The sequence below is a fragment of the Drosophila biarmipes genome, chromosome X, assembly GCF_025231255.1.
Source record: "Drosophila biarmipes strain raj3 chromosome X, RU_DBia_V1.1, whole genome shotgun sequence".
NCBI lineage: Eukaryota > Metazoa > Arthropoda > Insecta > Diptera > Drosophilidae > Drosophila > Drosophila biarmipes.
In genome coordinates, this window is record NC_066611.1 from 4,219,300 (window position 1) to 4,247,070 (window position 27,771).

At 46.6% G+C, this 27,771-nt stretch overlaps 4 protein-coding genes across 5 annotated transcripts in view; 2 read left to right on the forward strand and 2 right to left on the reverse strand.

The window, feature by feature from the left end:
• Positions 1-13,534, reverse strand: part of LOC108033066 (partitioning defective 3 homolog) — a 37,518-nt gene extending 23,984 nt beyond the window's left edge. Inside the window, exon 1 of one of the 2 annotated variants that reach the window (XM_017107228.3) lies at positions 12,397-13,534. In XM_017107228.3, coding sequence (XP_016962717.1) covers positions 12,397-12,516 — 120 coding nt within the window. In that variant the 5' untranslated portion in view covers positions 12,517-13,534. The remainder of the gene's footprint in view (positions 1-12,396) is intronic. The other variant, XM_017107230.3, reaches the window with a different exon arrangement.
• Positions 13,535-14,921: 1,387 nt separating this feature from the next.
• On the forward strand, positions 14,922-20,480 carry LOC108033132 (protein xmas). The gene is made up of 4 exons (XM_017107355.3): positions 14,922-15,003; positions 15,151-15,356; positions 15,425-16,982; positions 17,041-20,480. Exons 2-4 carry the CDS (start codon positions 15,313-15,315, stop codon positions 19,597-19,599), a joined length of 4,161 nt encoding a protein of 1,386 aa, XP_016962844.1. The 5' UTR covers positions 14,922-15,003; positions 15,151-15,312; the 3' UTR covers positions 19,600-20,480.
• LOC108032958 (protein xmas) lies at positions 20,036-23,389 on the forward strand. The gene is made up of 3 exons (XM_017107029.3): positions 20,036-20,178; positions 20,555-21,576; positions 21,639-23,389. The coding sequence occupies exons 1-3, from the start codon at positions 20,130-20,132 to the stop codon at positions 22,941-22,943; spliced, it is 2,376 nt and encodes a 791-aa protein (XP_016962518.1). The 5' UTR covers positions 20,036-20,129; the 3' UTR covers positions 22,944-23,389.
• Positions 23,390-25,368: 1,979 nt separating this feature from the next.
• Positions 25,369-27,094, reverse strand: LOC108033002 (coiled-coil-helix-coiled-coil-helix domain-containing protein 2). Its single transcript, XM_017107127.3, has 2 exons — positions 26,906-27,094; positions 25,369-26,062 (listed from the first exon to the last, which is right to left on the reverse strand). The coding sequence occupies exons 1-2, from the start codon at positions 26,950-26,952 to the stop codon at positions 25,606-25,608; spliced, it is 504 nt and encodes a 167-aa protein (XP_016962616.1). The 5' UTR covers positions 26,953-27,094; the 3' UTR covers positions 25,369-25,605.
• Between the last annotated feature and the right edge of the window lie 677 nt (positions 27,095-27,771).

Below are 27,771 nucleotides of genomic sequence, written 5' to 3' on the forward strand. Positions count from 1 at the left end.
CTATTCTATGTATGGTTTAATTACATTCTTCAACTATTTGTTTAGCTTGACGACTTTTTGATAACTCTGAAAAATCTTATGAAAAATAGGCTGTCAAAAGCACAAGCCTTTCATTCAAAAGCGAGTGCTTACTGTAGTTGGTAACTGGATGCCGCTTGGGGATTTCTTTTCAGACTGTTCTTATTATCTTTATTCTTCTGCTGGGCAAACAAAAGCAAAGATTGAGAGGAGAAATGCAAGATGAAGAAAGGCTTCTTGTTATTCTTATTCACCTCATCGCCGGGGTATCCAAAAACAATATAATTTATTGTTTGCGGAATTGAAAAAAGAGACGACACACCACACACGCACAAAGAAAAGGCTTAAGCGAGATTTATATTTATGTGTGTCGCATGACACAGAACCAAAGGTACAGTGAAGAACAGTGATAAGTTATTGGGAAATTAGCAAGATAAACAAATTTTTTATTGGCACACGGAAATACCAATTTTTGGCATTAACATATTTTTTCCACGTGCTTTAAAAAGCTGTTTAAAATGAGTATTTAAGTAAAAATGGTAAACGGTTTATCTTGAAAATAAGAAATAAATTTAAAAATATTTATTTTATTTTACAATATTCTTAAGAATATAATATAATATTTTTTCTTCTTGAACCTTATTCCCAAGAGCCCACTGTACCTGCGTAGAAAGCGTTAAATGAAAGCTTCCTTTTCAAGTCACAAAACAAACCCAAGCAGCAGACAAAGGAATCGCAATTTCATGCTAAATGCCACTTAAATATGTACTTCAAACAGAACTACAACAAAGCCCCTTTCTATTATACCCATACTATTTATATATATAGACAGATATTCGCCGCCACACCCTCCTTTATCTCTGCCTTGAGGAGACCTGCATTGTAATGGATGTGGATGAGGGAACTCCGTCCCAGGTCAAACGATTCCCAATTCCAGGAATTTCGAATTTACGAAATTAGAAGAAATTTATGGGCTTGGTTCCTGTGCTGCTGAATCGTAAACATAAAAATGTCACTTTATTTGCGAGCTGGGCATTTTTGTCTAGAATTCCGGCTTCGTAGACCTCTCGAAGGAATTTGATCGGCCGAAAAAACCCTGAACCAAGACAGCCCTGTGCAAAAGTTCATGTGATTTCATAAGCCGGCATGTGCAGCCAACAAAAATGAACAAACATTTCAACACAAATAACAATTATCATAAAGAAACACAGTCGAAAAATAAAGTCCACAAAAACTATGAAAACAAACATGCACAAAGGCAACCACAAAGTGATGACAAATCTTATTTTATGCTTTTTTTGGGTTTAAAAAAGGTTTCTATACAGAAATTAATTTTACTTTTTTCTGGTATTCTGCTGTTCTTTTTTATTGTTCATGGAAGTGAAATTAAATGCCCGAAAATGCTTGGAAATTATGAGGGGCGCCGAGAGGGAGCGTTTGTCTCTGCATTCCCCGAAAATAAATGGAAAGTATTTGGGCGACTTTGGGCAACAAATAAAAACCAAAGGAAAGCCCTAAAACTGTTTAAGACCACAGCTTTTGTGAGACACTCAAGAGCTGAAAGCGAATCTTTGTTTTGAGCTGGGGTTAGGAGACAACTATTCTTTAAAAATAAAAATTATTAATCAGCAAATAGAACAGAATTTACTGCTGATTTTTTGCCAGCACATGTGTTGTTTGTTGTTCGCCCAGGCCAAAGAAGAATGCTCCCTTCCCTGGCTCACTCCCCGATTTAAATTCAAGGCGTGCAAAATAGTTGCGTTGTGGCTGGCTTTGTTGTTGCTAAGCAATTTCAAGGCCAGGCCAAAGTTGTTGTTGCTTCTGTTGCCGTGGCGTGTGGGTGCATTGCACACACACCCCAGTGCCTACACACACGAGTGTGTGTCTGCGACAGCCTGCTCAATTGGAACGACTGCGTCTCTCGTCCGCCATTGCCGCCAGCGCCGAGTTTGTCGCCTCAGTCTTTCGTTTGCGGGAACGCAAAATGAGCAAATGCGAGAGCAAAAGCGCGGCAGGCAGGCGAAAAAAGAGCGTCGACGCAGAGAGCATCGCCCCCGCTCAAAGTACAGTGGGACTTCTACGTGTTTAACCGAATTAACATAAAGATATTTTTATCATTTTATATTTTTTGTGCCTAATAAACCTGCTAAATATTAAAAATATGGCACTATAATTGTCATTATATTTGTCTACCTAGGAATGTCTTATACTTTAATTAAATCTTCTACATTGTTTAACAAAAAATATCAAAAAATATTCGTATTAAATTTTTAAACATAACAAAAAGTCAGCTACCTATAAAAAATATTATACTTTTTTTAGTTAGAGACGTTTTACACTTTAGCTGGTATTTTAATAGCTGATTTTTCTGAATTTTTAAGAGCTTGAAATGATATATGTATCTATTCGGTATATCTTATTTTCACTCTTAAAATGCTTCTTGAACTTCCAGGAAATTCAGCTTTGCGAACACCGACTGTCTTTAATTAATTGAACAAGCTGGGAAGGCAAGTGCGCAATTTGGCCTGGGCGTGTCCCCATTGCGGGGGCTTTCAGAGGGGTCTATAGAGGGGTCTCTGGAGGGGCTTCAACTATCGCCGCTGCCTTTTGCGCCCCAGCTCGCCTTCCCTCCTGCTCTTCGTTTTCATTGAAGCGCTTGCACGTGCAGCGCCTACGAAAAGCGGTCACAAAATAAATAAGACCAAATAGAACAAAACCGAGCCCCAGCGAAGCCAAGGCCTAGACTAGACCATCTTTACAGCCTTTTGCGATGGCCTTCATCGGCGGCATTCTTCGGCGCAACTTCTGTTCGTCTCTCTCGCCTGCTCGCCTCCGGATGAATCATTTGTAAAAATTTCACGTCGCCGTTTTTTAGAGGAAACACCTGGATAAATACAAATAGAGGGAAAAAAAACGCTAGCTAGTTTTATTCGGGGAAATGTACCCCCAACGAGTGTGACTCAGTCAAATGTTCACATCGGGCTGCCGGCTGACACATGTTTACGTAAATGCGTTTACAAAGCCTGTATTAATTAGAGCCGCACAACGGCAGATCGAAATTAATGGCTCCGCTCATTTGATTTCCCAAAGTATCGGCTTTCAGGCCCGCCGAAGTCAACCTGACCTAGCCCAATGAGCGCGCAGCCCAGCTTCTCGCCTTTTTGAACCCAATAGCCGTTGGCAGCCAATTCACCCGACATTCCAGCCAGTCGGACGTTTTTCTTCTTTTCCGTTTTTTGCCTTTTGTTTTTTGCATCATCGAGAGGAAAAATGCTGCCTTTTTTGTCGATTTCTACCGCCCGGGTATTTTTGTCTTTATCACCGAAACGTGAGCGACGTTCTGCTTTGAGTCTTACGCTTTTGGTTATTACTCAAATTGAAAACGAATAAAAACGTTAAGAAAACAAAGACAGGAGCTGGCAATGCGAGGGAGCGAATGCCCTCCAAGGGCAGTAAAAGAAGTAGTTTATTTAATACAATTATAGTCATCTAGCTCTTTGTAACTATTCTTGTGGTTTTTAAATTTCTATAAGCAAAAAGATAGACCTATTATAAACTATTTTCAAATATTAAATATTTGCACTCCGGAAGCCATAGAACCCAGCCACTACTTATCTTATCCGCGGCTAATGAGTGATGGATAATTGCAACAGAGTTCGCCTGGCTTTTGGACTGCCCGGCACTTCTGTTGGCTGGGAATCCAGCGGATTCGATTCCAATGGAACGGCAGAACCGGGAATGAAGTGCAGATTGAGCAGCCAAGCAACCGTTTCGAGTGTGTGTGAGTGGGTACTTTATGGCCGATGAATGGTGACGCCGCGACTGCGATGACTGGCGATGGGTACCACACGGCTGCGGGTTTGGGTAGTTGACCCAAGCCAGCCCTTTTGGCAAACACTCGCAAAAATAAATAAACAAGAGTATACTGTACACACGCATATATGCTACATTCCGATACGTGCCTATATCAGGCATGTGCGATCGCCGTCGGTTGACCGCTTTTGGGGGTACGGTATATGGTACACAACATGCTGTATTACACAACAAACATTTTTATAAAATAAATAAAGAAATTGTAATTAAAAAAACAAACTTTTTAATATCTTTGAAAATAAGTTCAAAAAATTCTAACCACCTCCAAAATAATAAAAATAATAGTAAATTCTAAAAAGATCTAAGATCAAATAACGTTGAATAGCAAAATAATTATTTTCCCAACAACGAAACACAAATAAATTAACCTTTCAAGTTGGTTTTACTATTAAATAGTAACTAAAGCAAAAAAAACAGACCTCTATTTTAATATTTGCTTACAATTTTCTACAGTTTCTACGTTTTTTAAACCGACTGCAACTTCATGTAAACTTTGAGTGTTGAGGAAATTATACATATTATTTGCCCGATTTTAAATTTCTTTTCTGTAATTTTCATTTTTATTGTGTTTAGGTTCTTGACAGATTTTTAATATATGTGTTACGTATTTTTTATATTTTTTAATTTTTTATTTTTATCAGTGCTTAAGAGACCGTGTTTATTTCGCGCTTACTCACTACCCGAAAACGTCACGTTGCTGCACAGAGAATGCTTTTGTGCAACGAAATAAAAATTGGGACCGGGAAGCGGCGGCGGTGGGCGGAGGTGCCACGCCCACTCGAGCTCCACTGACCAGCAGATCGGCGATCGGCGATCGGGGCATTGTTGGGCGCTGTCGCTTTATTTGTTTTCGTCGTGTTGCCACTTTTGTTAGATGACAAAACCAAGCCGAACTAGCTCGAACAAAGCCCAATTAAACATGAAATAAATAAACAAAACATTAAATGTGCCGTGTTTTCTGGACCGGACTTCATTGGAAGCCAGGGAACAGGAAGCACTTAGTAATAACATGGGAATGGAAAGATATTTACCACTGGAACAAATAAGATACAATTAATTGAAATGTAAATGCATCATTATTTAGGGGGTTGTTTAACTGCATTATTACCCAGATGTCATTTAGGTATTTACAGGTATTATAATTCTATAAAATGTATGTGGAGAATAACAGAATTATTGATTTTTGTAGCACCTCCGAGATAATATAAAAATATTTAAATATTGTTCCCGAGCATCTTTAGCTGTTTTTCTCTAAAATAAAAAATGATAACCCTTAAAACATGTATTTCCTTTTCTATTACCAAACTCTGGCTGAAGCAACTCCGGCCTGAACTTGAAGTATTTGGCAAGCACTGTGCACTTGACCCCCGGGTTCCCCTTCAATGGAGCCTGTCGACACACACGCACTGCCACCTCCCCATTTAGCTTCTTTTACGATCTTTGAGCCACCTTGGCGACCTAGCCAAGCATGAATATGACGTAGAGTGGTGCTCCCCGGCCCGAACCCTCATTACTTCTCATTAATTCGAATGGTATAATAACAATAAGTAAGCTAAAGTCAGAGTGGGGTGGCTGGGTTGGTCAGAGGTCCATCTATTTCGGTAGGTGTGTTTCGATGCCATAAGCGTGTCCAATAACAACATTAACCAATTAATTTTGCCTTTAGCATGTTGGTTTTGCTGTTGAAGGCGTCGCTGCAGGCCAAACAGCAGCTGCTACTGCCCTCCTCCTCCGCTACTACCCTCGGGTCCTGAAATGCATCCCAAAGTGTGCAAGAAAACGGAGGCAGCACCAAACCAAGCCCACCTGGAGCACCCGAACCACCGCAAAACAGTGAACACCCTAAAAACTGAAAAACACACAACAAAAGGGGGAGGTCGGGGGCGGTGGGTGCACACACACGTGCGTGACCGAAAATAGATACTCAATTAGTGTGGCAATAAAATGTTTTGTAATTCTACACGATAAAGAAACGAAAATGCACTTTAGAGGGAACCCCAGAATGTGCTTTAGATGGGAAAACTTCGGGTTACATGGTAAAAAAAATGGTCTAAAAAATATATAATTTCCTCAATAAAAATTTGTGCATATCTTTGATAAAGCGGTAAAATAAATATTTTTAAAACTAAAAAAATATTGATTTTCTCCTTATCAATCCAAAGATGGGTCCACCCTAATAACCTATAGAACTCGGCCTAAATGACTTTATGAAAGGGAAAAGCGGACATTTTCGAGGAAATGCAGCCCAAGGCAGCTATTTTCCAAAGAGAACAACAATCGTGCAAGCGTGCCAGGCGTGCAAATGCAACTCAAAATGTATGTTTATACCCTTCTCGCCCCGTACTCCATTCATAACCCCTTTTCTAAAACACCTTATACAAACCAAATTTGAGTTTTCCTGCCCATAGAGGGGCTCCGGAACAATACCCCGATAAATCGATGGCCAAAGGTGCAATACATTTCCAATCAATGACGAATTCTGGTGACTAATAGAGGCACTGGGGCAAAAGCTATGGTACTTGTCGGCTAATAGGTCCCCCTAAAAATCGAATTAGTGAAACGTGATTAAAAGGGCACGTTCTGCAGCCCCCCTTGATAGTTTTGAGTTTCCTTTGAAGCTGAAGTTCGAAGAAACCCCCGGCAAACGAACCTTTTTCAGCGATTTCTCTTCTGGGAAAACCGACTGGCAATGGGAGTAGTGAGCCCCAGTAAACCCATAGCCAATCGATCGCTGCAGGGCAGAATAGTGTAATTAATCGAGCAGCCCGTGGGCGCGCAGTGTCCGCGATGTCGGCGAGTGGGTGTCACTTGAAGCTATTTCAATTCCAATTACACACAAATCGAGCTGGAAACAAAATACTGTGCGCTGCGAGTGGAGAAACGATAGTTCAATTGAATTTCTCGCTCCTAATTTGGCAGCGTGGCCAAGTGAATCAGCCCACAATGCACTGCAATATTGGTATCCGTGGCCCGGCTATATGGAAAATGACGCAGTTGCGGCCGTCGTTTCTGCCGTCCATATGTGCGCGGTGTGTGCACAAGGCGCAGAAACATACTGACGAGTAATCAGGTTGTTGTCATGCCAACCGACAAAACAGAAACTATTATAGCTGCAGTCACAACCCCCAAGAGTCGGGTTTTCTGAGTTCGAGTCTGAGTTTGGGTTTGGGCCTACATACAGCACCACATATCGTCAGTACAGTGCTACCTGACGCCCGACGAACGGCGGCGGGGGCAGGGGTTCGGGCTCTGGAACAGTCAGTCGGGCGTTTCATTATATGGCTCTGACTCCTCACGATAAGGAATTTTGATTGGAGTTGTTTGCTTTTCGGCCTTTGACTTGTGTAACTCCGAGCAACTTGTAAGCGAGAGTTATCAAGTTATCCTTTGGGTCTCAAACTAAAGTCTTGCACTCGTTTGAATGAGTTTATTCCTTGGGAACTCTTTCTACATTTTTATATATCTACTCCACATACTAACTAATATTCTATAAGAAAAACCAAAGAAAAACTCAACTGCAATTGATTTGTATCTCTCTCTCTCTCTTCTCTTTCCCCACATTTCTGCCACATTTCCCTTGGTTTCCCAGAGGCAAGTGGGCAATGCAGATGCCAGGGGAGACTGTCTTGGGGTGGGCTGCACGTGTGCGTGTGGTAGGTCCACCTTAAAAGGTCTTTACTTTTTCTGTTAGGTCAGCCTGCTGCAAGGCCTCTCGCACTGGCCCATAATTGGCTTGCGTTTTCCCACTTTTCCCCTCAACCAACAGCTGCAAATATGCTTCATCTAGATGGTTCGAGGGGATGAACCAAAAGATCGCGGGTGGAAAGGGCCAATACTTCTCCTTAGGTTTTTACAAATTGAACACTATTTTGGTTGTATCTCAACACATTTCTAGTCGCCGCCGACCTCAGCTCCATAGTTACAGCCGACATTTCACCGACCTCCGACTGCCAGCGAAATTCTTACGGCATTCCACCGGCTGTAAAAACAAGGTGCTCAAGGTGTTTGCCGCCTGGGCTTATCGATTGTTTGCCATTGTCAAAGCCTGGCCCAAACATAAGCCCCATAAACAGGTGCCCCTTCCGCCTTGCCACAACCCCATGCCATGTTTTCATTGCAATTATTGACTTAAGCCAATTAGAGCGCACTTAAAATAGGCTAACAATTAGTGGCGTGAGTAGAAAAATCAAAACTCCAAACGCAAGAATGTGCAAGCGGGACGGCGGCTCGGGGAAGCGAGAGCGAGAGCGGGAGAGCTGGATGTATCTTTTTATGACTAAATAATTTACAAATTGTTCGAAACTGGTTTCGCAGTCTCGGCTTCGCCGCTGCGCCGTTGCCTCTTAATGCCAAGAATCCGGCAACAGCGACAAGAAAAATGCTCAATGAATGTTTCTGTTTCTGCTCAACCGGGCTACGAGCTGTTTTCCTCTGTATTATTAATATTTTTGCCCGTATCGCTGGGTTCCCAGGCGAGCAGACTCGGCAAACGGCGAGGGGTTGAGCTTCTAGCCCGCGCTGTGTGCTGATAGGGCGAAACGCCCACTGAAGTCGAGCTCGAACAAAGGAATCGAGGGCGCATATCACGTTGCCTTTAACCCGGAGCTGAGCGTTAAACTATTCTGTATGCCAACACCGTGGGCTGCGAGTCAATCCGCAATTTGGATCGAGTCCACGGCCTGGGACTGGGTCCTAAAAAGCCAGTTTCAAGTTCATTAACTAGCAGTGCAAAGCCCATAAACAAAATAAATCGACGCATTTATGGACCTGCAGGCAGGGTTTTTCTATACACACCATATAAAAATGGTGACCTTGACTTGTAATAGAACATAGCAGTAGTTTCCGATTTGCAAACAGTACAATTTTAAGTTCGGTATATCTATAATGATTTATATAGCGAAGAGTAGTGAGAATATGATCAACAATTACATATTGATAATAATATTCTATATATGTACTCTATAGGGCTGAAAATGTCTCCTTTGCTGTGTTAGAAACTTCTTACTGGGAGTATAAAGTTATCTTATAAGGGTTCTTGAAATATTTTAATAAAAAACGTTGTTTATAACTTTTTTTTACAGAACCATCAATTTCTCTATTGAACCAACCTGCATACCAAATTCCAGCCCATTCCCTCCAGAACCGCCCAAGTTACAATGGGACATTACACTGAACCCCCAATTATCTCACAGCTGGAGCAGGGTATGCCAAAAAGTTTCAATGTTACACATCTTGGACTGCAATAGGTCAGTTGGTAACACTCTATCCACACTTATTTTCCCATTCTCGTTCTCCCCAATCCACTTCGCACCTCACACACGGCGGAGCTGGCGCATGTTGGTGCCCAAAGATAATGAAACGAAAAGCGAAAAACAAAGCAAGGCACTAGAAACCGAAACTCTGGTCGCACAGCTGCAAAAAGTACGGATTCGGAATGGCAGAGGTAAATAAAAAAGCACAATAGTATCTCATGGGGCCGAAGAATTTGAAGTGCAGCAGGCTGCGAGTCATTCGATTTCGTCGAGCTGGCAAAAAACCAGAGTGGGTATACAGAGCGCGGAAAAGTGATACTATAGATATCACAATTTCAGACTGTGCTCCTGGCTTATAGAAAATGATAATAGGAAATTAATGTAATGTAAAGGTAGCTTACTGAATGACCATCTTTGGTCATTGGAAAGTAGTTGGGATCAGGTACCAGGACTGGCACAAATTAAGGGAGGTTCGTTCAGTGGCGATATAAGCGGTTGTGGGATTACTTCAGATGCACTTTTCCGCACCTGCATTTGCATGGGGAAGCATAAGTTGCATAATTAGCCAGTTGGAGAGGCTCCGGGCCCCTGGTCTGGACTCTTCGGGCGGCGCACGTGATCGCGAAATGGAAAGCGTCTTATCTGCCCACCACTGGGCGCGCCACTCCGCCCCTCCGAGCTGTTTGTTTCCCCTTTTCTTTCCGTGTCTTGCACTTAATTGCAGCTGACACAGTTTCGTCTTTTGGCCAGACAATGAAAGCAGGCCGAAATTCACACACGCTGCAGCGGATCGGGCAGCTCCCGGGTCCCCCAGTGCCGGGCCCAGACCCCGATCCCCGCGAGGTGCCGGAGCCGCACCGGAAATCCCCTGGAGAAGCCTTCGCTTTCGGACTACTTGTGGCTCGGGAAAACGCCTAATTAGTGCAACGTTCCCTCCGAGCTGCAGTAGGCAAATTATGGCGTTTACTTCGGGTTATCTCTGCTAACTCTGGGTTGGCGCTATGCTTAGTTATAGTAATAATAATGGAGCTCTCGCCTTAAACTTCGGTGGCAACTCAGCTATAAAGAGCCAAGCCCGCAGTTCCTGTCGGAACCTTTCACACGCTCTGGAGTGGCCCTAAACAGTTCTTATAGGAAGCTCCTACTTCCCAGGGCGCTTCCCTTCGAGGCAATGACTTAATCGCCCGGCAGGCTGGGGAAAACACAGCTCACAATCATTACTAGAAAACACAAACGATGGGCCCCCGCGCAACGAAATTGATTTCGAGTCAGAATTTTCCCTGGAAAATTCTGGCGGAACCGGGCGAACCCCGAACTTTTGATTAATTACAGAGGACCCCAACGAACTTCAGATGTTCTTTCTGATTAGGGTCCCCTCCTTCTGCCGCCCCGCCAAGTGCATTCCTCGACCCTTTTGCCTCCGCCCCTCGGGCTTACCTGTCGCCTCGCCCCGCCGGAGATTGGGATCGGGATCGGGATCGGGTTCAAGCGAGTTCAAAGAGAATAAAAATGTTCTTTTGATTCCCGGCTGACTTTTATTATAATTCGAGTCTCCTCCTCTTTCCTCTCCGATTTGTTGGCGTTGTTATCATCTCGCCTGCGTTCCTTTTCACCCCGTCACTCGCTTTTTCGGTTCGTTTTTATGGCTTCGCCGGGGCTTATCATTATTCAAATATTTTACCTAGGCTCGTTTCCTTTCCCCGATCTTCGTGTGTATATATGCCTGACCCCTCGATAAGCGCCATTGAAGAACCTTTCTGGTGCGGTTTAACTCCAGTTTTTGGGTTCTTTCGCCCTGCAATTACATCGCTTTCAAGTGCAGCGTTTCCGCTCTCGAGAAAACTGTTTACGGAACTGCGGGAGAGGTGACGGGCGAGTTTTTGGGAACCACTCGAGAGATACAGTCGAAAAGTACAATAGCCGGTTGGGGAATGATCTGCAGATAATACTTCTGCAACAACTACATTTCTATGAGAACCTTTCCAATCAGTTGAACAATATGTAGTGCTGGCCCAAACTCAAAGGTTATATTGGCCAAAACACTAACGAAATACTCGTTTTTAGCACTTCATTAACGACACTTTCGTTTTAATTACATATTTGCACTAGCAAATCGAATTATACAAACATTTCAGCTCGCTGTCATGGGGAATGAGGTATAATTACAGGTATTCGCTTCATAAACAGCAGAGAACAAGTGAAATATATGTAGAATCTTGAGAAAAATAGGTAGTTTCGGGTTTATTGGCCTACATAATCGCAGTCCGTCAGCGGGTTTTCCGAGGTGGGGAGGTTACTGACATATAAAAAGGTACAACAGAAATATACTACACTTACAATAAAATTATTGCTGCTATCAATATGTTGTGTAAATTAAGTTATACAGTCGAAAATACTGGTACCATTTGCATATAGTATCGAACGGGCCTGTATTGTTATCTATGAGCTACTTTTAAAGTAGGCCCTCAATCGATGGTCTTGATATACACAATCTAAACTACAACTTGGCAATAAATGGGGTAAGCCCTCTATTCTTTTTTATAGATATTGTTACTGTTACATACTTATCGATGGTAATATACCATATATACTAAGGACTTCTTTGAGCCCTAACGCTAAATGGAAACTTTTATAAATGGAATATGAGGTATATTATTGTTTGGAAATATAGATATTGTAAATATAGATATTGTAAAAAATACTCATGCAATATTGGTACGTATAGATTTAACCTAGTTGGAACCCTACTCATCGATGGTATGGATATTTTGTGAGGCGGAGCATTGTCAAATTATAAATTTATTAATATATTATCCTTCCTTGGAACCCTAGTACTGTAACATGCTTATCGATGGTATTATACCTGATATACTAGCATTTTTGTTGAGTCCTAGCGTTGTCAAATGAGGCATTTATAGATAGAGTATGGGATATATCATTTTCTGGAAGCATTGTTCATGATATCGTAATATGTATTCATGAAATGTTGGTAGATATATGTAGTTATAATGATACTTTATAGATATATTACTTTTTTTAAGAACCCTAAGAGTTTTGCATGAGATGTTGCTACAGATTTATCGATGGTATTATATCTAATAGCCAAGGGATATTTTGTTAGCCCCAGCATTGCCAAAGGGTGTATTATAGGTAGAATATGGAACATATAATTTTTTTTGCTTTAGCATGGTAAATATATATATTGGTTATTTATAGTTATAATGATAGTATTGTATCGCATATTGAGCCCTACCTTGCCGGCTGCCTTGATGTAGCGGCGCGTGGCCTCCTTGACGAGATCGCTGACGAGGAGTTCGCCGGAACCGCAGGGAACCAGAATGCGGACGTCGCCGAAGCAGACGGTGACCTTCATGGCGATCTTCGCGTATTAACAACTATTACCGCCGTCGATTTTCGACAGTTTATTGACTTTGTCGGTGGCTGCAATGCACTTTCTATGCCGCACGCACATATGCACTTGAGTAACTTGGGCGATCGTCCCTGCACATGTGTATTTTCGTACTTATTCGAATTTTTCGGAATTTTTCTACTGCTGTTTCGTTTCCAGCTACTCTTTTTCAACGCTTTGCGACCGCATCATCATCATCGTCGTCGTTTTCCAGCTATCGCCATCCTTGTTGCCCCTGCGCTGGGCTCGCTGTGTTGTTGTTGGTCGTTAGGCAGCTGCAGCAAGAGTTGGTCTAGGGCGGCATGGGTGCGAGCGAGACGGCCGCGTGCCTGGAAAAAGGATCGGGATCGCTTTCCAGTATGTACTTGTGAGGTTTTTTCCTCCGCGCGCTCTCCGCTCTCGCGCTCGGTGTCGCTCTCCCGCTTGAAACTTCAACTCTCTTTCGCTATTTACTTAGCATATTTTACCGTATCGCCTTGTTGTTATTGTTTGTTTTTTGTGTTGGTGTGATTCATACACGCGCGCGTCGAAAGAAACGAGTTACAACTGCACCAACCACAACGGGCCAAGATCGCTTATTTACTTCTTTCCAACGCTTTTCGGCCTCGTCCTCTCACTTGGCGTTTGTTTTGGTCAAATCGCTATATACTAGGCACTGTGTACTGGCATCCATCTGAATTTACGGTTCGATCATTTTTTACTCTCTTTCAGCGTTGCTTTGTCGTGTTTTTCGTTTTCGGTTATCTCCTTTTTCGCCCGCTGGCGTCGCTTCTGCTTTTTGAGCCACTTTGAACTAAACTACGTTTTTCGATCGCCACTCTTATTAACGAACTATTCGAACTCAAAAAAAATGCAAAAAATCCACGAGCAGCGCCTTGATGCGCCTCCAAATTCGAATTTCCAGCCCGCAACAACAAATTATCGCTTGGACAACGGCGCAGCTCGGAAAATTTTTGATTACTGCGCTGCTCGCAGCTCCGAAATTGAAACGCGAAAAAGAGAGACCAGGCAGGGTGGTTTTGTTTTCTACCTTTCGCGGCGGTAGGCGGACGGTCACACCGGCTGGTTTCGGTTTGCTCTTACCCTTTTTTTTAACAGAGAACATTGCTGTTAATGACTCTGTTGGGTGGGTGTCCACGCTTAAGTAGCCGTGTCATAGCTTCTGCGTACAGAACATAGCTGTTTTATACCCTCTGCACACTGCGATTTTAGGCTGGCTTACACAGATTGAAGCTAATACAATTTTAATATAGGCTTACATATGGAATGGATGAGATTTTCATTCAGGCAAGTGTAGTAAAAAATTAAATATGTTTTTTTGTGGACCTACAGTGGCGTCTTGCGAATTTTCATAAGTTAAAATCGTTGAACTACATGTAAAATCTAACATTTTGCTTATTTTGTGTGTATTTTTTCTAACAGTTTATAATTTTAGCAAGAGATACAAAGACATCACATATTAAAACAAATTTTCACTTTTAACATTTTAATTTAAAGACTCTGCACTGTTTTCCGATTTTTTGGAATTATTTATAAAGCATTTAATATTTTATTTTATCAACACATCGACAACAGTATCTTGAAATAAATAAAACTCGTTGAAAGGACAGTCGCGAATGTTTTACGTAACTTTATCGGTAGCTCATTACTGATCTGAAATCTGAGCTTGGATTAAATTGAAAACTCAAGAAAAAAAGAGCCGAAAGAATGCTGACTGTAAAGAAGAAGACAGTTAAGACTTATTTTATAAAAAACCTCGACAATTCTACTTTTCCAAATGACATCCAAGGGTGTGCCTACCAGTATAAGAAAATGATTGAGATACCTTGAATAGCTCAAGAGTTTTTTATTTTTGCAAAAAAACAGGCCAAAGTCCACATAGTGCGTCGGGACCCTTTTACGTATTTTACGAGAAAGGAAGTTAACTTCGGCTTGTCGTATACCCTTGCAGTTATAAGAAATAATCAACGTTAGTAACACCATGTGAAAGTTTTAGGGATTGTTGCTGGCTTAAGTGATATTAAAAATTATTTTATTATTTCTCTGACGAAATTCTTAAAATATAAAGAATTATATTCCCAATATTATATAATAATATGTCAAAAACACCGAAGCTATAATTTGTTTCATATTATTTCCCCACCCATTTTCGGATCTTTCCTATGACAGCTAGATGATAAGTCGTCCGATTTTGTTAAAATTAAACTCGAAAATCTTAAAAACTGTTATTTTCAAGTTGTATGTTAAAAAATACCGAAGATAATTTTTTTCTTAATTTTTTCCCCGATAGCTCCGACAGCCGATCCGGCTGGCTCCGACTTATATACTACATGCAATAGAAAGAAGACTTTTGGAAAAGTTTCAGTCTGATAGCTTTAAAACTGAGGGACTACTTTGCTTAGAAACGAACGGACAGACGGACGGGCAGTAGGACATGGCTGGATCAACTCGGTTAGTGATGCTGATCAAAAATATATATACTTTTTGGGGTCAGAAACGTCTCCTTCACTGCGTTGCTAACTTTTGACAGAAATGGTTATACCCTCTGCCAGGGTATAAAAACGCCGCTTAATAGTTGTCATTTCTTTCTGTACCTAGTAAGAAGTACCGCAGAAGGTTGCCGGCGTACGAGAATAGGTACGTGTGCCCAGACGCTGCCCAACACTGATTGCGACACCACTTGGCGGCAATCCTAACAACAAAACCCAGACGTACGCTGTGCAAAAATCTGCAAACTCCAAATAATTGAATACCCGATCGATGGCAGAACCCCGCCCCGGCGCCTACAACTACAAGACCCTACTGTGAGTATACGGCACTCCCGCATCGGCGCGAACCCGGCACCTGACCAACCACTCTTCTGCCCCACCAGATGCACAAACATCCCGGAGCTGTTCCTCGACAAGTATGTGGCGCGCTCGCACTTCGGCCGCTTCGGCACGCTGATGAACTTCGTCCTGCGTCCGCGCCGCATGACCTGCACCGTGAGCTACGCCAGCGAGGAGGAGGCGGAGCGGGCGCTGCTCGAGGGCGGCGTCTTCCAGGGCCACCAGTTCGAGATGTGCTACGCGGAGAATGAGACGGCGCCGGCCCAGAAAACGGAGGAGTGGGTGGATCCCGACGTCCAGGCGGAGTTGAGCGCCCTGCAGGCGGGCTGGCGGAGTGAGTACGCCCCGGGTAAGGCCCAGAAGCCGCCGGCGGGAGATGGTTTGGGGGGTGGTGGGGGTGGTGGGGTTGGCGCTGTTCTAGCGCCGCCCTCCCTTCCGGCGGTGGTCACAAAGACACATCCTCCCGCCGCCAGAGACCGAACGCCCGGCCAGCTGCGGGACCTGGAGAACATGATGCGCAGACCCGCCCACACAAGCGAGGAGAAGTACCGCGTCCTGGACGCCCGCGACAAGCTGATGCGCCTGCACCAAGGCCAACGGAAGCTGGCCGGAGCGACGCAGGGCCATTGCCCGGACATGTGCCCGGAGAAGGAGCGCGTGCTGAGGGAGTTCCAGCGCCAGGTGGCCATATACGAGCTGCAGCCGGGCTCCGATGAGTTCATCTGCCACGAGAGGGCCCTCAAACAGTACTCGCGCAGCAGTGCCGACCAGGAGACCCCACTGCCGCACGAACTGCGCACCGAGAACGCCCTGCACATGACCATGAGCTACCTGATGCACGAGATCATGGACATCAGCGAGCGCCAGGATCCGCAGAGCCATCTGGGCGACTGGTTCCACTTCGTGTGGGACCGCACGCGGTCCATCCGCAAGGAGATCACCCAGCAGGAGCTGTGCTCGCTGGGCGCCGTCAAGCTGGTGGAGCAGTGCGCCCGCTTTCACATCCACTGTGCCGCTCGCCTGGTGGCCGCCGATCCCAGCGTCTTTGACAGCAAGATCAATGCCGAGAATCTTACCAAATGCCTGCAGACGCTGAAGTACATGTACCATGACCTGCGCCTGAAGGGCGTCCAGTGTCCCCGGGAGGCGGAGTTCCGGGGCTACATTGTGCTGCTCAATCTGGCCGACGCCAACTTCCTCTGGGACATTGGCCAGCTGCCCGCGGAGCTGCAGAGCTGCCCGGAAGTGCGGCAGGCCATCCAGTTCTACTTGGCCCTGCAGGACACGAACTTTGTGCGATTCTTCCAGCTGCTGGTGGACGAGGAGACCAGCTACCTTAGCGCCTGCATTCTAGTCACCTACTTCACGCGACTGCGCGTCCTGGCCCTGCACCGCTTGATCCAGGCCTACAGGGCGCCGCGAAAGGACGAGGTGTCCTCGCTGCCCCTCACCTACATCACCGACATGCTGAGCTTTGTCAGCGAGCAGGAGGCGGCGGACTTTGTCCAGCACTACGGCCTGGAGGTGAACGAGGCGGGCAGGGTGGTGCTGAGCAGGATGCACGCGGTGGAGACGGACTACAAGCTGCCGCGACAGATTGATGTGAGTCTGGGCATTCTTTTCAGCAGCCCTACCCTATAATCCCTCCTAACTCTTTCAGCTGGTGGAAATGAAGCGCATACAGAGCGTGGGCGAAGTCATCTGCGGGGAACCGCTGCCGCCGCGGGACCTTTACCTCGACCACCGGCCGCACAACAGCTTCAACGAGCACGGAGTGCTAAAGAGCGTCGCCTGGGCGGCCAAGGATCAGCTGCCTGGGATGCAGCAGGAGGAGATGCAGCCACAAGTGCCGTCGCAGCCACCAGCAGTGCCAGCCCAGAGCGAAAACTTTTTTAAGGTGCCCATGCAACCGAGCGGAATGGAAGCCGCCTTTCCAACTCCAACCACGATGGGGGCAGCGCCAGCCGATCCCAGCAGCGGTTTTAGCTTTGTCCTGCCCAAGTCACGCCCCCGAGAGCTCCAGGAGCAAGCTCTGGCCGAGCAGCAGCGACGGGCACAGGAGGAGGCCAAGCATCAGGCCCTGCAACTGCAACTGGCCATTGCTGCTGCCAAGCAGCGCGAAGCCGAGCTGATGGCCATTCATGAGGCCAAAGTGGCCGAGGCCGAGCGAGTGCGTCAGCAAAAGCTGAGGGAACGCCAGGAGCAGCAGCGTCGACAGCAAGAGGAGCTGGAGAAGCAGCGTCAGCGGGAGCAGGAGGCACTCCAGCTGGAGCGAGAGCGGCAACAGAAGCTGGCGGAACTGGCTCTGTTGGAGGAGCAAGAAAGAGAGGCCCGAAAAAAAGTCAAGACCCTGGAGTGCTACCAGGTGATATTTCAGGAAAACCTCGCAGAGATTTGCAGGCGGGAATTTGAGGTGCACCTCCAAGCTTGCCGCTCCTACGAATCCCTGGTGGACTTGCTAACCCGCGGCCTGGTCGAGGAGCAGATGCAGCGATCCCTCTACGAACTGGGCATCATGCGGGTGTACATGAGGCGGTGGCGAAACTACCGGCGAGTCCAGCAGCGGAAGGACACGCTGTTCAACCAACTGCCCCTGAGTTTTGGCGCCGATGACCGCGAACGACTGGTGGACGAACGCAGCGTGGAGGATTCACTGCGTCTCATCAGGCGCTATAGACTTGGCGAGCCCTGCGATTATGGCAAACTTCTGGCTGGCCTGGAGGAGCAGAGTTGGCTGAAGCTGGATCTGTGGCGCGTGTTGGACCAGTGCCTGCCGCAGGCGCAACCAGGTGCCAGACGTTTCTTCAAGCTGTTGTTGTGTCTGCCCGGCGGCCAAGAGGGTTTCCAGCTGAATTACGACCTGGACAGGGGACTGTTGCAGCAGCCACAGTCGCCCGATGCTCATTTGGTGGATGGAGGCTACATCAGGGGCTTCTCCCAGGGCATAGGACTGAGTGTGTTGAAGCTCCGGGACAATTGCCAGGACTGGAAGCCCTCGGAAGTGGCCGAGGCCAACGGCATTGTTTGCTTGGCTGGCCTGGCAGACTTGCGCTTTCTGCCGCAGCGATTAAAGCTACTGGTTCAGGCCAGTCGATGTCAAGATGTGGCTTTAATTGTGCAGCATCCAGGCCACACCGTTTATAAGGAAACCGAGCTGCACCTGCAAGACGTGGGTCTGCGCTCATTTAAGATCTTCCCCTTGCGACACTCTGGAAACAACCGCCAGCGTTTGATGATTGAATTGCAAGCGGCTCTTAAGTTTCTGGCCAGAGCAGCGGAAAAGAAGCCCCTGGGACAACTTCACCAAGTGGAAGTCCGCGAGTATCTGCTCGGCAACCTGGGATCGGAGCTCTTTCGCCGCCTCAAATACGCCGCGGAGCAGGACAAGGCCATCAGAAGGGGCAGCCAGCGGTATCCGCAGTTCTGTGTGGACCTCTTCAACGAGGCAGTGCGTCGCCTACAGTTGGTGGCCGCGGAGGACTTGAGCGATTGCCCCCAGTTTCCCGAGGAGCTGCGTGTCTTTGTGCCGCCACTGCCCATTGAAGCTCCGCTGCCCACCAATCGCCTGGAGCACTTTGAGCCCGGATGGCAGTTGGCCGAGCAACGACAGCGCATTGTGCAGCTTCTGGAGCGCAGTAAACTGCCCAGGACGCCGCCACTGCGGAGCTCTTCATCCCCAGCCGAGGACCAATGCCAGTGGGTCCTGGACTACGCACAAGCGAGTCAGCAGGAGGACTGTGTGGAACAGGTCGCCCTCCAGGCCATACAGATTCTGCAGTCGAACGAAACGGAAGGGTACCTGAACTTCGTGGAGTATCTGGCGAGCGAAAGACTGCAATATGTACTGCGCGGGGAGAAGAACCTGCCCAGGGGAATTGTGTATCGCACGAGGACAATGAAGAGCCAGTTCCTGAGCCCTTGGTACTACGAGTTCCAGGAGGCGCAGTTGTGCGACCCGCTCTCAGCTGATGAGGATTGCACGGACCAGGAGCGGGATCAGGAGGAGCAGCCAAAGCAGGTGGCGGAGGAGCCGCTGGACTACAACGAGATCATGAGCAGGGCGAAGGCCGTCCTGAACAGGTGCCGCCGGCGTCAGGAAGAACGCCACACACTGCGCGACCTCAATGGGTCACACAAACCCAGCAAGAGCAAGGGCAAATCGGAGCAGAAAACTGACGCGGAAAACAAACCCAAGCGCAAGCGCCCCAACTTGAATTAGCTAGAGTTTTTAAACCCACCAACCTATTATGTTGTCTAAATTTTATGTTAATTGTAAGTCGTCATAGAAAATTGTCATAGAAAGGCAACGCAGAATTGTAAAAAATAGAACTAAGTTTATTTTTAAGATCAAAATCCACTAGTCCTAAGCGTAAAATCCTTTGTCCAGGTTGTCTTGCTTGGTCCAGGTTGTCTTGATCTAAGTATAAGCGTGAGCAAGACAACCTAGAAACCGCCAAAAAGAGCGGGACAGCCACAATATTAATTAACCTTAAGTGTGGTGCAAAGATATTTTTTAAAATTAATATAGTCTTGTAATACATTTTATACCGAAATCAGGCTGCACTTGGCGTCACATCAGCCGTATTGAGTGGGCCTTGAGTTTCCAAATGACAGGCCATGTCGCCCTCAGTCAACTAAACAGCTCCGAGGCGAAAGCATCCATTTATCCAAAATATTTGTGTTTCCGTTTTTTATTTTGTTTTAAGGTTTTTCTACATTCAAAACCACACAAAAGGATTTGCCTGGAACATGAAGAGTATAGTGGCTCAGACGGAAGGCCAGCTGCGGCCGGTGAAGGGTGAGTGAGTGGACGCGGGGTCCAGGCTGCAGACTGATGCTCCTGTACCCTCCGCCCCTGGGTTCACCTTTACCACTTACTGTGTTCCCTCGGAGAAGGTTCCACAGAGGGCATAGTTTAACTTAAGAATACTCAATTCCTGACCATCATATTTAAAACACACATATATTTTTAGGCAATTAAAACATGATACAATTAAGTTAAAATAGGGGTAAAAGAAATACAAAAATAATACTAATAGTAAACACGTTTATATATGTAGGTTGTAATATTTGCAGTTCAATAAACCAATTCTTACAGTATTTGAATGTTCATGACTTAGGATAGATTAAGGAAGGATGGGACTTCACTAAATACTTGCCCATTTCTCTTTCAGTGTCCCGCTTTGTTTCGGTGCTGAAGAGTTCCCTCGGCGAATCTCAGGGCAACACCAGCGCGGTCTACAAGGTGGTGGCCCGGATGACGGCTGGCCAGGTGGAGTTCCGGTGGTCGCCGCACCTGGCCTCGCTGGCCGGCCGCCCGGACGAGGAGACCCACGTGCTGTGGCGGCCGTACGTGAGCTTCAACACACGCCTCACGCGCAAACTGTCCGGCGCCATGGAGCGACGCGGCTCCAGCATCAACTTCCTGGGCCGCAGTCTGGCCAAGAAGGGCTCCCATCCGCGCGTCTCGACCTGCGTCCTGCCGGTGAAGACGCGCCATGCCCCCAAAACGGTGCAGGGACGCGAGTGGCCCATCTGGCGCCAGTCCTCGGTGCGCCCGCTGCTCCTGCCCTCGTCCAACCTGTGGACGGGTGTGCTCAGCCAGCGTTTCTATGTGCCCAGGCTGCGGCCCGTTGAGGAGGATGAGGTAGAACGGCGGGCGGTGCCCCAGCTGACGATCACCAGGGAGCAGGCCGAGGAGGAGGAGCAGCAGCTCCAAAGGCGAAGGGATGGCAGTCGCCTCCGCAACCAGCACTCGCCGATTCCCATGACGTCAAGGGCGTTCGAGGAGGAGGACTTCCAGGAGCACAGGGAGCAACATGTGCGCCATCGCAAGCCCTACCTGCCCAGCGAACTGATGACGCCCCAAATGGCCAGCAAGTGGCAAACCTCCAACAGCCTCGCCAGGGGGCACAGGGAGCAGCAGCTGCTGAATCTCGAGCAGCAGATGAAGACCCAGCCAACAGTTCGGATGACAACGCAAACCTGGGTGAGCGGCAATCACAGAAGGCACCGCAGTCGGCAGCCCAGCGCCCCAAGGGTTCCGGTTGTCTCCGAGCTCGAGGGCTGGCGGAGATCGGCCAACCACCAGCCAGTGCCCACCTTCGAGGGCAAGCCCGCCGAGCAGGAGCGCCTGCGCCACGCCAGCTGTAAGACCAGCGCCAGGAGCATGAAGGACGTCCAGGAGACCAGCAAAGTGAGTTGAACAATATGAGGTTAGTCCTTACGTGGAGCTTAAAAAACCTCCCCCCCTTGCAGATGGTCTGGGAGCCTGAGGAGAAGGCACCGTGGGGTCGCACCAAGGAGACCGCCGGCCAGTCTGGACGAATGCCCACCATCCGGGCGGCCAAGTCGGCTCTCCCGCTGGCCCAGGAGTCGCGGAGCAAGCACCACAGGCTGATCACCAAGGAGGTGGTCTACAGGCCCCGCGAGGCGAACCCGGAGGCGGAGCACGAGCAGGCGCAGGAGGAGGCAGATCCCCGCCATCGTCCCACCGGTGGAGGCAAGAGGGGGGCGAAACGATCGCCGGAGCGGGAGTTGCTCAAGCAGCACCTGGCCGACCTGCTGGCCTCGGTGCAGGATCCCGGCTCCTTTCGGATTGGCTACCAGCCGAATGCGCCCACCCGGCAGCTGCTCGAGCAGGGCAAGTGCTATGTGTCGCTGCGCCGGGACCAGCTGATGCACCTGCAGTTCCCGCGGCCCAACTCGCTGATCCAAGCGGCCGACCTGGAGGTCAGGGAGTCGCCCCGTAACAACGCGCCAGTCACCACGCTGCATCGCAAGGACGGTGCCAAGCGACCGCGTCCCGTTGAGGTGGTGGTCAAGCCATCGCTACTCACTGTGATCCGGCAGCAGGCCGCCACCTGGGACCACAATGGCCGGCGGGTCGACAAGCGGTCCAATTCGATGGCCGTGCGGCCCAAGAAGGAGGCCTCACTGCGGCACCTGGTTAGGAATGCCTCCTCCCTGGAGTTCATCGTCAAGGCCCAGCCCAGGCGCAAGTGGGAGCCCAAGCCGAAATCGTCTGTCACCGACTTCCACAACGTGGTGATCAAGAAACTGCCGCAGGTCAGCAGCACACTGGACATCTGCAGGGCGGCGCATCCCTTCAAGGACCTCGAGGAGCCGCGCACCAAGGAGAAGGAGGTGGCCGCCAGCTGGAAGCAGGCGCACGTGGCCAGGAACTACAAGTACGAGGCGTCCACCTCCTACAGGAGCGGCGCCCATCCCGGCAGGCGGAGCTCCACGAGGGACATGACCGAGGGCTACTTCCTGGCCAAGCGCAGCTCGTCGACGGCGGTCAATAGGCCACAGGGATCCTCCAGAAAGGTCAAGCCACCCAGGCAGCCGGTGGTCAGTCCGAAGGTTCAGGTTCCCAGCGTGCAGCGCAAGCAAAGGTCCCAGGACGACCCCGACGAGGAGGCCACCAACCCGCCCCACGTTAGCCATGGAGATAGTCGTGCCCGGCCGGCAGCGAGAAGCACACGATCCGTTTTTACAAGCAAATCCCGGACCAGCAAAGGCAAATCCACGTTCGAAGCGGAATTCCAAATTGAGCAGTGAACACAACAATCATACACAGTATACACACACACACCTGGTGAATCGATGCTCCTCCCCGGAGGCCCCTTTGGAACCGGAAGACCCCCTTCAAGCTATTCTATCCCCAGTCACTCGCCCACTTTCAGAACCGAAAATTCCAAAACCTGGACGGACCCCTTGCGTGAGAATCGATCGCACCCATCGTCATTCGGCACATCCTTGGTAGTTCTTTTTCAAACTCTTTGTCCTGGCCTGTTTTTATATAGATACTGTTTTGGATAATAGAGACAGCCGTTTCCAGACCGTTTAAGTTGAGAGATTAGTGTTGCTAGGTGTCGAGATCGTAGTCGTTGCATACGTATTGCCCACTGCCAAAAATGTCGAGCCCAATACGCTTTATAATATGGACAGAAGTGACACTATGTACAAATTCTGGAATAAAAACGGAAATAATGGATGTCTCGAAATCAATAGTTCGGTTTGGTTTTTGGTTATGGTACCAATAAGACACATAATTGTAAACTAAATGCTGTAGGCCTCAGTTTTCATATAATGTATTGTTTTACACTTATGTTTATTTCTCATATACATCGATTTATTGCTTGTACGTTGGATATTTATTGGGCACAGGTTGTTTTTAGAATTTATAATTTTGTCAATTGTATATTTTTAAGTACATTATGTTTTCTATTATTATTAACGAGAATTGATTGAAAATTATATACATATTGTAATTATTTAATATATCATTTGTCGTAGGGATCTATTGTGCCTATGAGCTTTTTGTGTTTTTGCAACCTATATCTGTAATCAGACTAATTATATAAGTTTTTCATTTTGTAATACACTGTAAATCAAGTTACCGCGTACCTTTTGCTTATTATCGAGTTAAGAGTGGTAACGGCCATTAAGGACCATGAGAATAATTCTATAATTTTTTAAGGAAAACATAGAAGTTTGTCATTTAAAACTAACGCTTAACACTTTTCGTAAAATATTTATTATTAAAACTAAGAGAAGTTGTAGCCAAACTCACAATGTCTCTCTAGCATACTTCCATTTTAAAGCTAAACTACTGATACCAAACAAAAACAAGAAAGGAAGTTAACTTCGGCAAGCCGAAGATTGTATACCCTTCCAGTTATAAGAAATAATCACTGTTAGTAACACCATGTTAAATTTTTGGGGATTGTTGCTAGCTTCAGTGACAAAGAAAAATGATTATTTCTACATTTCTCTGACCGTTTCTTTGACTGCTATATGTAAGAGTCGTCCTATTTTTATCAAATTTAATTCGAAAGTCTTTAAAATACAAAAAATGATATTCCCAATATTATAAGATAATATGTCGAAAAACACTGAAGCTAAGAATATGATATAGGTGTCCGATTTTCATAAAATTAAATTCGAAATTCAGAACTATATAAAAAAATTGTCCAAGCGTAGGAGGTTTTATATTAAAAAACACCAAAGATATACTTTTTGTTTTTCCGATTATTCCTATGGATGCTATAAGATATAGTTGGCCGATCCGGCTGCTTCCGACTTATATACCACATGCAAGAGAAAGAAGACCTTTGGAAAAGTTACAGCCTGATAACTTTAAAACTGGGAGACTATTTTGCGTAGAAACGGACGGACAGACGGACGGACAGACGGACATGGCTAGATCGACTCGTTTAGTGATGCTGATCCAGAATAAACATACTTTATGGTCGGAAACGTCTCCTTCCCTGCGTTGCTAACTTATGACTGAAAGCATTATACCCTCTGCAAGGTAGCGTTGATCTCCACAGCGTTGTGGTATTCAACTGGACCACAGAAACCCCGTGCCTAGCTATTCCTCCTAATAAAGCGTACACCAACAAACCCCTTTTTCTGAATTTCGACACTATGAGCATCATTTCATAGGATTCAAAGTTCGCAAAACATTTGGCCACAAGAAATAGATCGTAGTATGACTAATCGCACGATCACCCCTCCATACATAGCCCAACAAATAGGTAAACATGTTTATCACTTTTGCCCTGTTTACCACCGAATTTCAACAAAACAGAAGCACATTGCGAGCAAAACAAAAGAAGGGCAACACCTGACAAGGAAATCGCAGAGGGGCGGCAAATACACAGGGGAAGTGGATCGATTTGCGTATTTATAGAAGTGCATTGTCACCCATCTTATTTTTGGCAGCCACAAGCAAGCCGCATTTCACAATAGAATGCAAAATTTGCATTTTCCAGAGGGTGGAGAGGGGAAAATCATACAAGCCGTGGCAAGGGTGCTGCATATACGTTTCAATTCGGCCAGAAAAGTCTAGAAGAATTCATTTCAATATAGAGAGTTCATATCTCAAAGATATTAATTTCTAAGTAATTCAATTTTACAATTAAGCAATATAGTAGTTGTGAATTTCCATATTTCTCAAGAACAAAAAACACAGGTAAACTTTGTTTTGTTTTGGCCCGCATTGACAGCCCGCGGGTATTAGTTTTCAAATGGTATTCATATTTTTTTTGGGAAAAGGGACAAATTGGGCTGCCAATGGGATTTTCTATTCAACATTTCATTTTGCACTACATATAAACAATGCTCTCTTTTAGATGCTTGTGGTTAAACAATTAGAACTAAACGAAGGGGTCGGATGCTTTGTCCGAGGGTTCATCCGGGGACGGTGCTCGGCGCTCTACTGGAGGTGGTGGCTCTGCTTGCACTGCCGCAGCGCCTCGTTGAATCCCTCGCAGAGGGTCAGATCCGCCTGACCCTGGGCGCACTGGATGAACTGCTTCAGCTCCCAGGCGCAGGCTCCCTGCGGTTCGCTGGGCTGCTGCTGGGCGTAGTAGGGCTGCTGGGGGGCGGGAGCGGCTGCCGCCGGAGCCGGAGCAGCTGCCTCCTTGTCGCCGGACCCGCTGAACAGCGAGGTCAGTCCGTGGCCCACCGTGTGTCCGATGGCTGAGCCCACGGCTACGCCTCCGGCGGTGGCGGCCATCTGCTGGAACATCGACGGCTGCTGGGGAGCCGGCATGCCGACGGCGCTGGGAGGAGCGCTCACGGGCGCCGGCGGTGGGGGCGGGGCAGCGGCACGGGCCGGCACGGGGGCGGCCGCGGCCGGAGCGGGGGCTCGGGCCTGCACAGGTGCGGTGCTGTTGGGGAAAACAAAAACAATGAGTTGTTATTCTGTACTTTGTACTCAGGCGATGGTGTCGATTATTTCGTGACGAAATAGGAGTCTTGGGTGGATATTAACTGCCGCAGCCGGGTTTCGGGATTTAGAATCTATTAGTTAATGGAATTTTTTGCGACTCTTGTATCTTAAAAGCTATGCAAAGGAATAAAACTAACCATATATGGATAGTTTTGTAAAATTGTTTGTAGTAAGACTAGAAGAGTGTTTTGAAATCTGGAATTAATGGAATTTTTTGCGACTCTTGTATTTTAATAGCTATTTTAATAAGTATAAAAATAAGTTCTGGAAAAATGCAGCGGAATAAAACTAACCATATGCCGTATACGGTTAGTTTTTTAAAATTTTTTGTAGTAAGATTGGAAGAACTGTTTTTGTAATCTTGGAATTTCTACAACAATATCCAACAATTTTAAATAAAGCCAAGACTTTGAGCTTGACTAGTCCTTAAAGTTGTTATATCGATTAGTACGGAAGTGTCTTATCAACACAATGCATATTCAGTTTTGAAGAGACCGGTGTTTTGAGCTCTTGGGAACCCGAAAGAAGTCAGATGAGACGGGAGGCCCGTCGGACGGACGGCACTCATAAGACGTCCCATGCTGTTGGGCCTCCTCTCTTTTTAAGGTTACGTAACCTTAACCCAATTCAGGGCCCGCAACGCAGCGGCAGGCGAGGTGCTGTCCATAAGATAAAGCCAGATCATCCGATTGACCCGCCGTGATTACGAAATGCTTTCCCTGTCGCGGCACTGCTTTCTCCAGTTTCCCTGAACTTCCTTTGTTTTTCCGAGTTATCTTACCGACGAGTGGAGGGCGGGGGGCTGGCTGAACGTCCACGGCGAACCATTTTGTTTGTTTTAATAAGTCCTCTATCGACTCGGATTCACGCAGAAATTTAACAGTTGTCGCTGTTTTGATGACGAGCTAGTACTGAGGTTCCGAAATCCCAAATATTCCCAGTTGGAAACTTCTCGGCCTGCTGGCAGTGTGACCCGTTGAAATACCGAAAAATTCTTAAAAGTAGGCATTTTGGTTCGGTAGCCCTGGTTTTCCCCAGCTGACAGTGACTGCGAATGGCTAAATTACACAAATTCAACAAATATTGCCCCATTTAAAAACAGTTTGTATGTATGTTAGTTAATAACAATGAAACCCTTATATTTTCGAATATTGTTTATTCTTTGTTATCATCTTACTTTAAGTAAAAGTCACCAAATGTAACGAAAATAAAGTTAGCTTTATCAAGAGTTAGTGCTTACAATTGATATAACCTTAACCAAATAGGAAAGTACTAAACATCATAAGTGTAAACTTTAAGTCGTTGTAAGTAATTAAATATGTTACATGTATTATTTAATTATTTACTTTATTTGTTTTGGAGTGACCGTTATTACCGTGACTGGTGAACTTTCACTTGCGATGTGAATGGCAACTATCGTTCAGCGGTGCGAATGGCAAAGCGGGAAAATGCCGCAATCGATAGGAAGTCCAGCCATCGCGGTTGGAAAAAGCGGTTAATTACGAATATTTATCTTTGCATTGGAACATATAACTCTTCTATGGGCCTCAATGTGTGCCACAGAAAGTGAATATATTCGCCAGGGCGTTTAAATTAGGAGATAATACACAACTATCGCCGCCGCACAGTTGCCGATAGCTCGGTCGG

Bases quoted from the DNA above. Each gene is read 5' to 3' on its own strand.
- LOC108033132 (XM_017107355.3), top strand. From the start codon at position 15,313: ATGGCAGAACCCCGCCCCGGCGCCTACAACTACAAGACCCTACT. The intron at 15,357-15,424 runs GTGAGTATACGG...CTGCCCCACCAG, and splicing joins TACAACTACAAGACCCTACT to ATGCACAAACATCCCGGAGC. The intron at 16,983-17,040 runs GTGAGTCTGGGC...TAACTCTTTCAG, and splicing joins AGCTGCCGCGACAGATTGAT to CTGGTGGAAATGAAGCGCAT.
- LOC108032958 (XM_017107029.3), top strand. From the start codon at position 20,130: ATGAAGAGTATAGTGGCTCAGACGGAAGGCCAGCTGCGGCCGGTGAAG. The intron at 20,179-20,554 runs GTGAGTGAGTGG...TTTCTCTTTCAG, and splicing joins CCAGCTGCGGCCGGTGAAGG to TGTCCCGCTTTGTTTCGGTG. The intron at 21,577-21,638 runs GTGAGTTGAACA...CCCCCCTTGCAG, and splicing joins ACGTCCAGGAGACCAGCAAA to ATGGTCTGGGAGCCTGAGGA.
- LOC108033002 (XM_017107127.3), bottom strand. From the start codon at position 26,952: ATGGTTCGCCGTGGACGTTCAGCCAGCCCCCCGCCCTCCACTCGTCG. The intron at 26,063-26,905 runs GTAAGATAACTC...TTTCCCCAACAG, and splicing joins CCCCCGCCCTCCACTCGTCG to CACCGCACCTGTGCAGGCCC.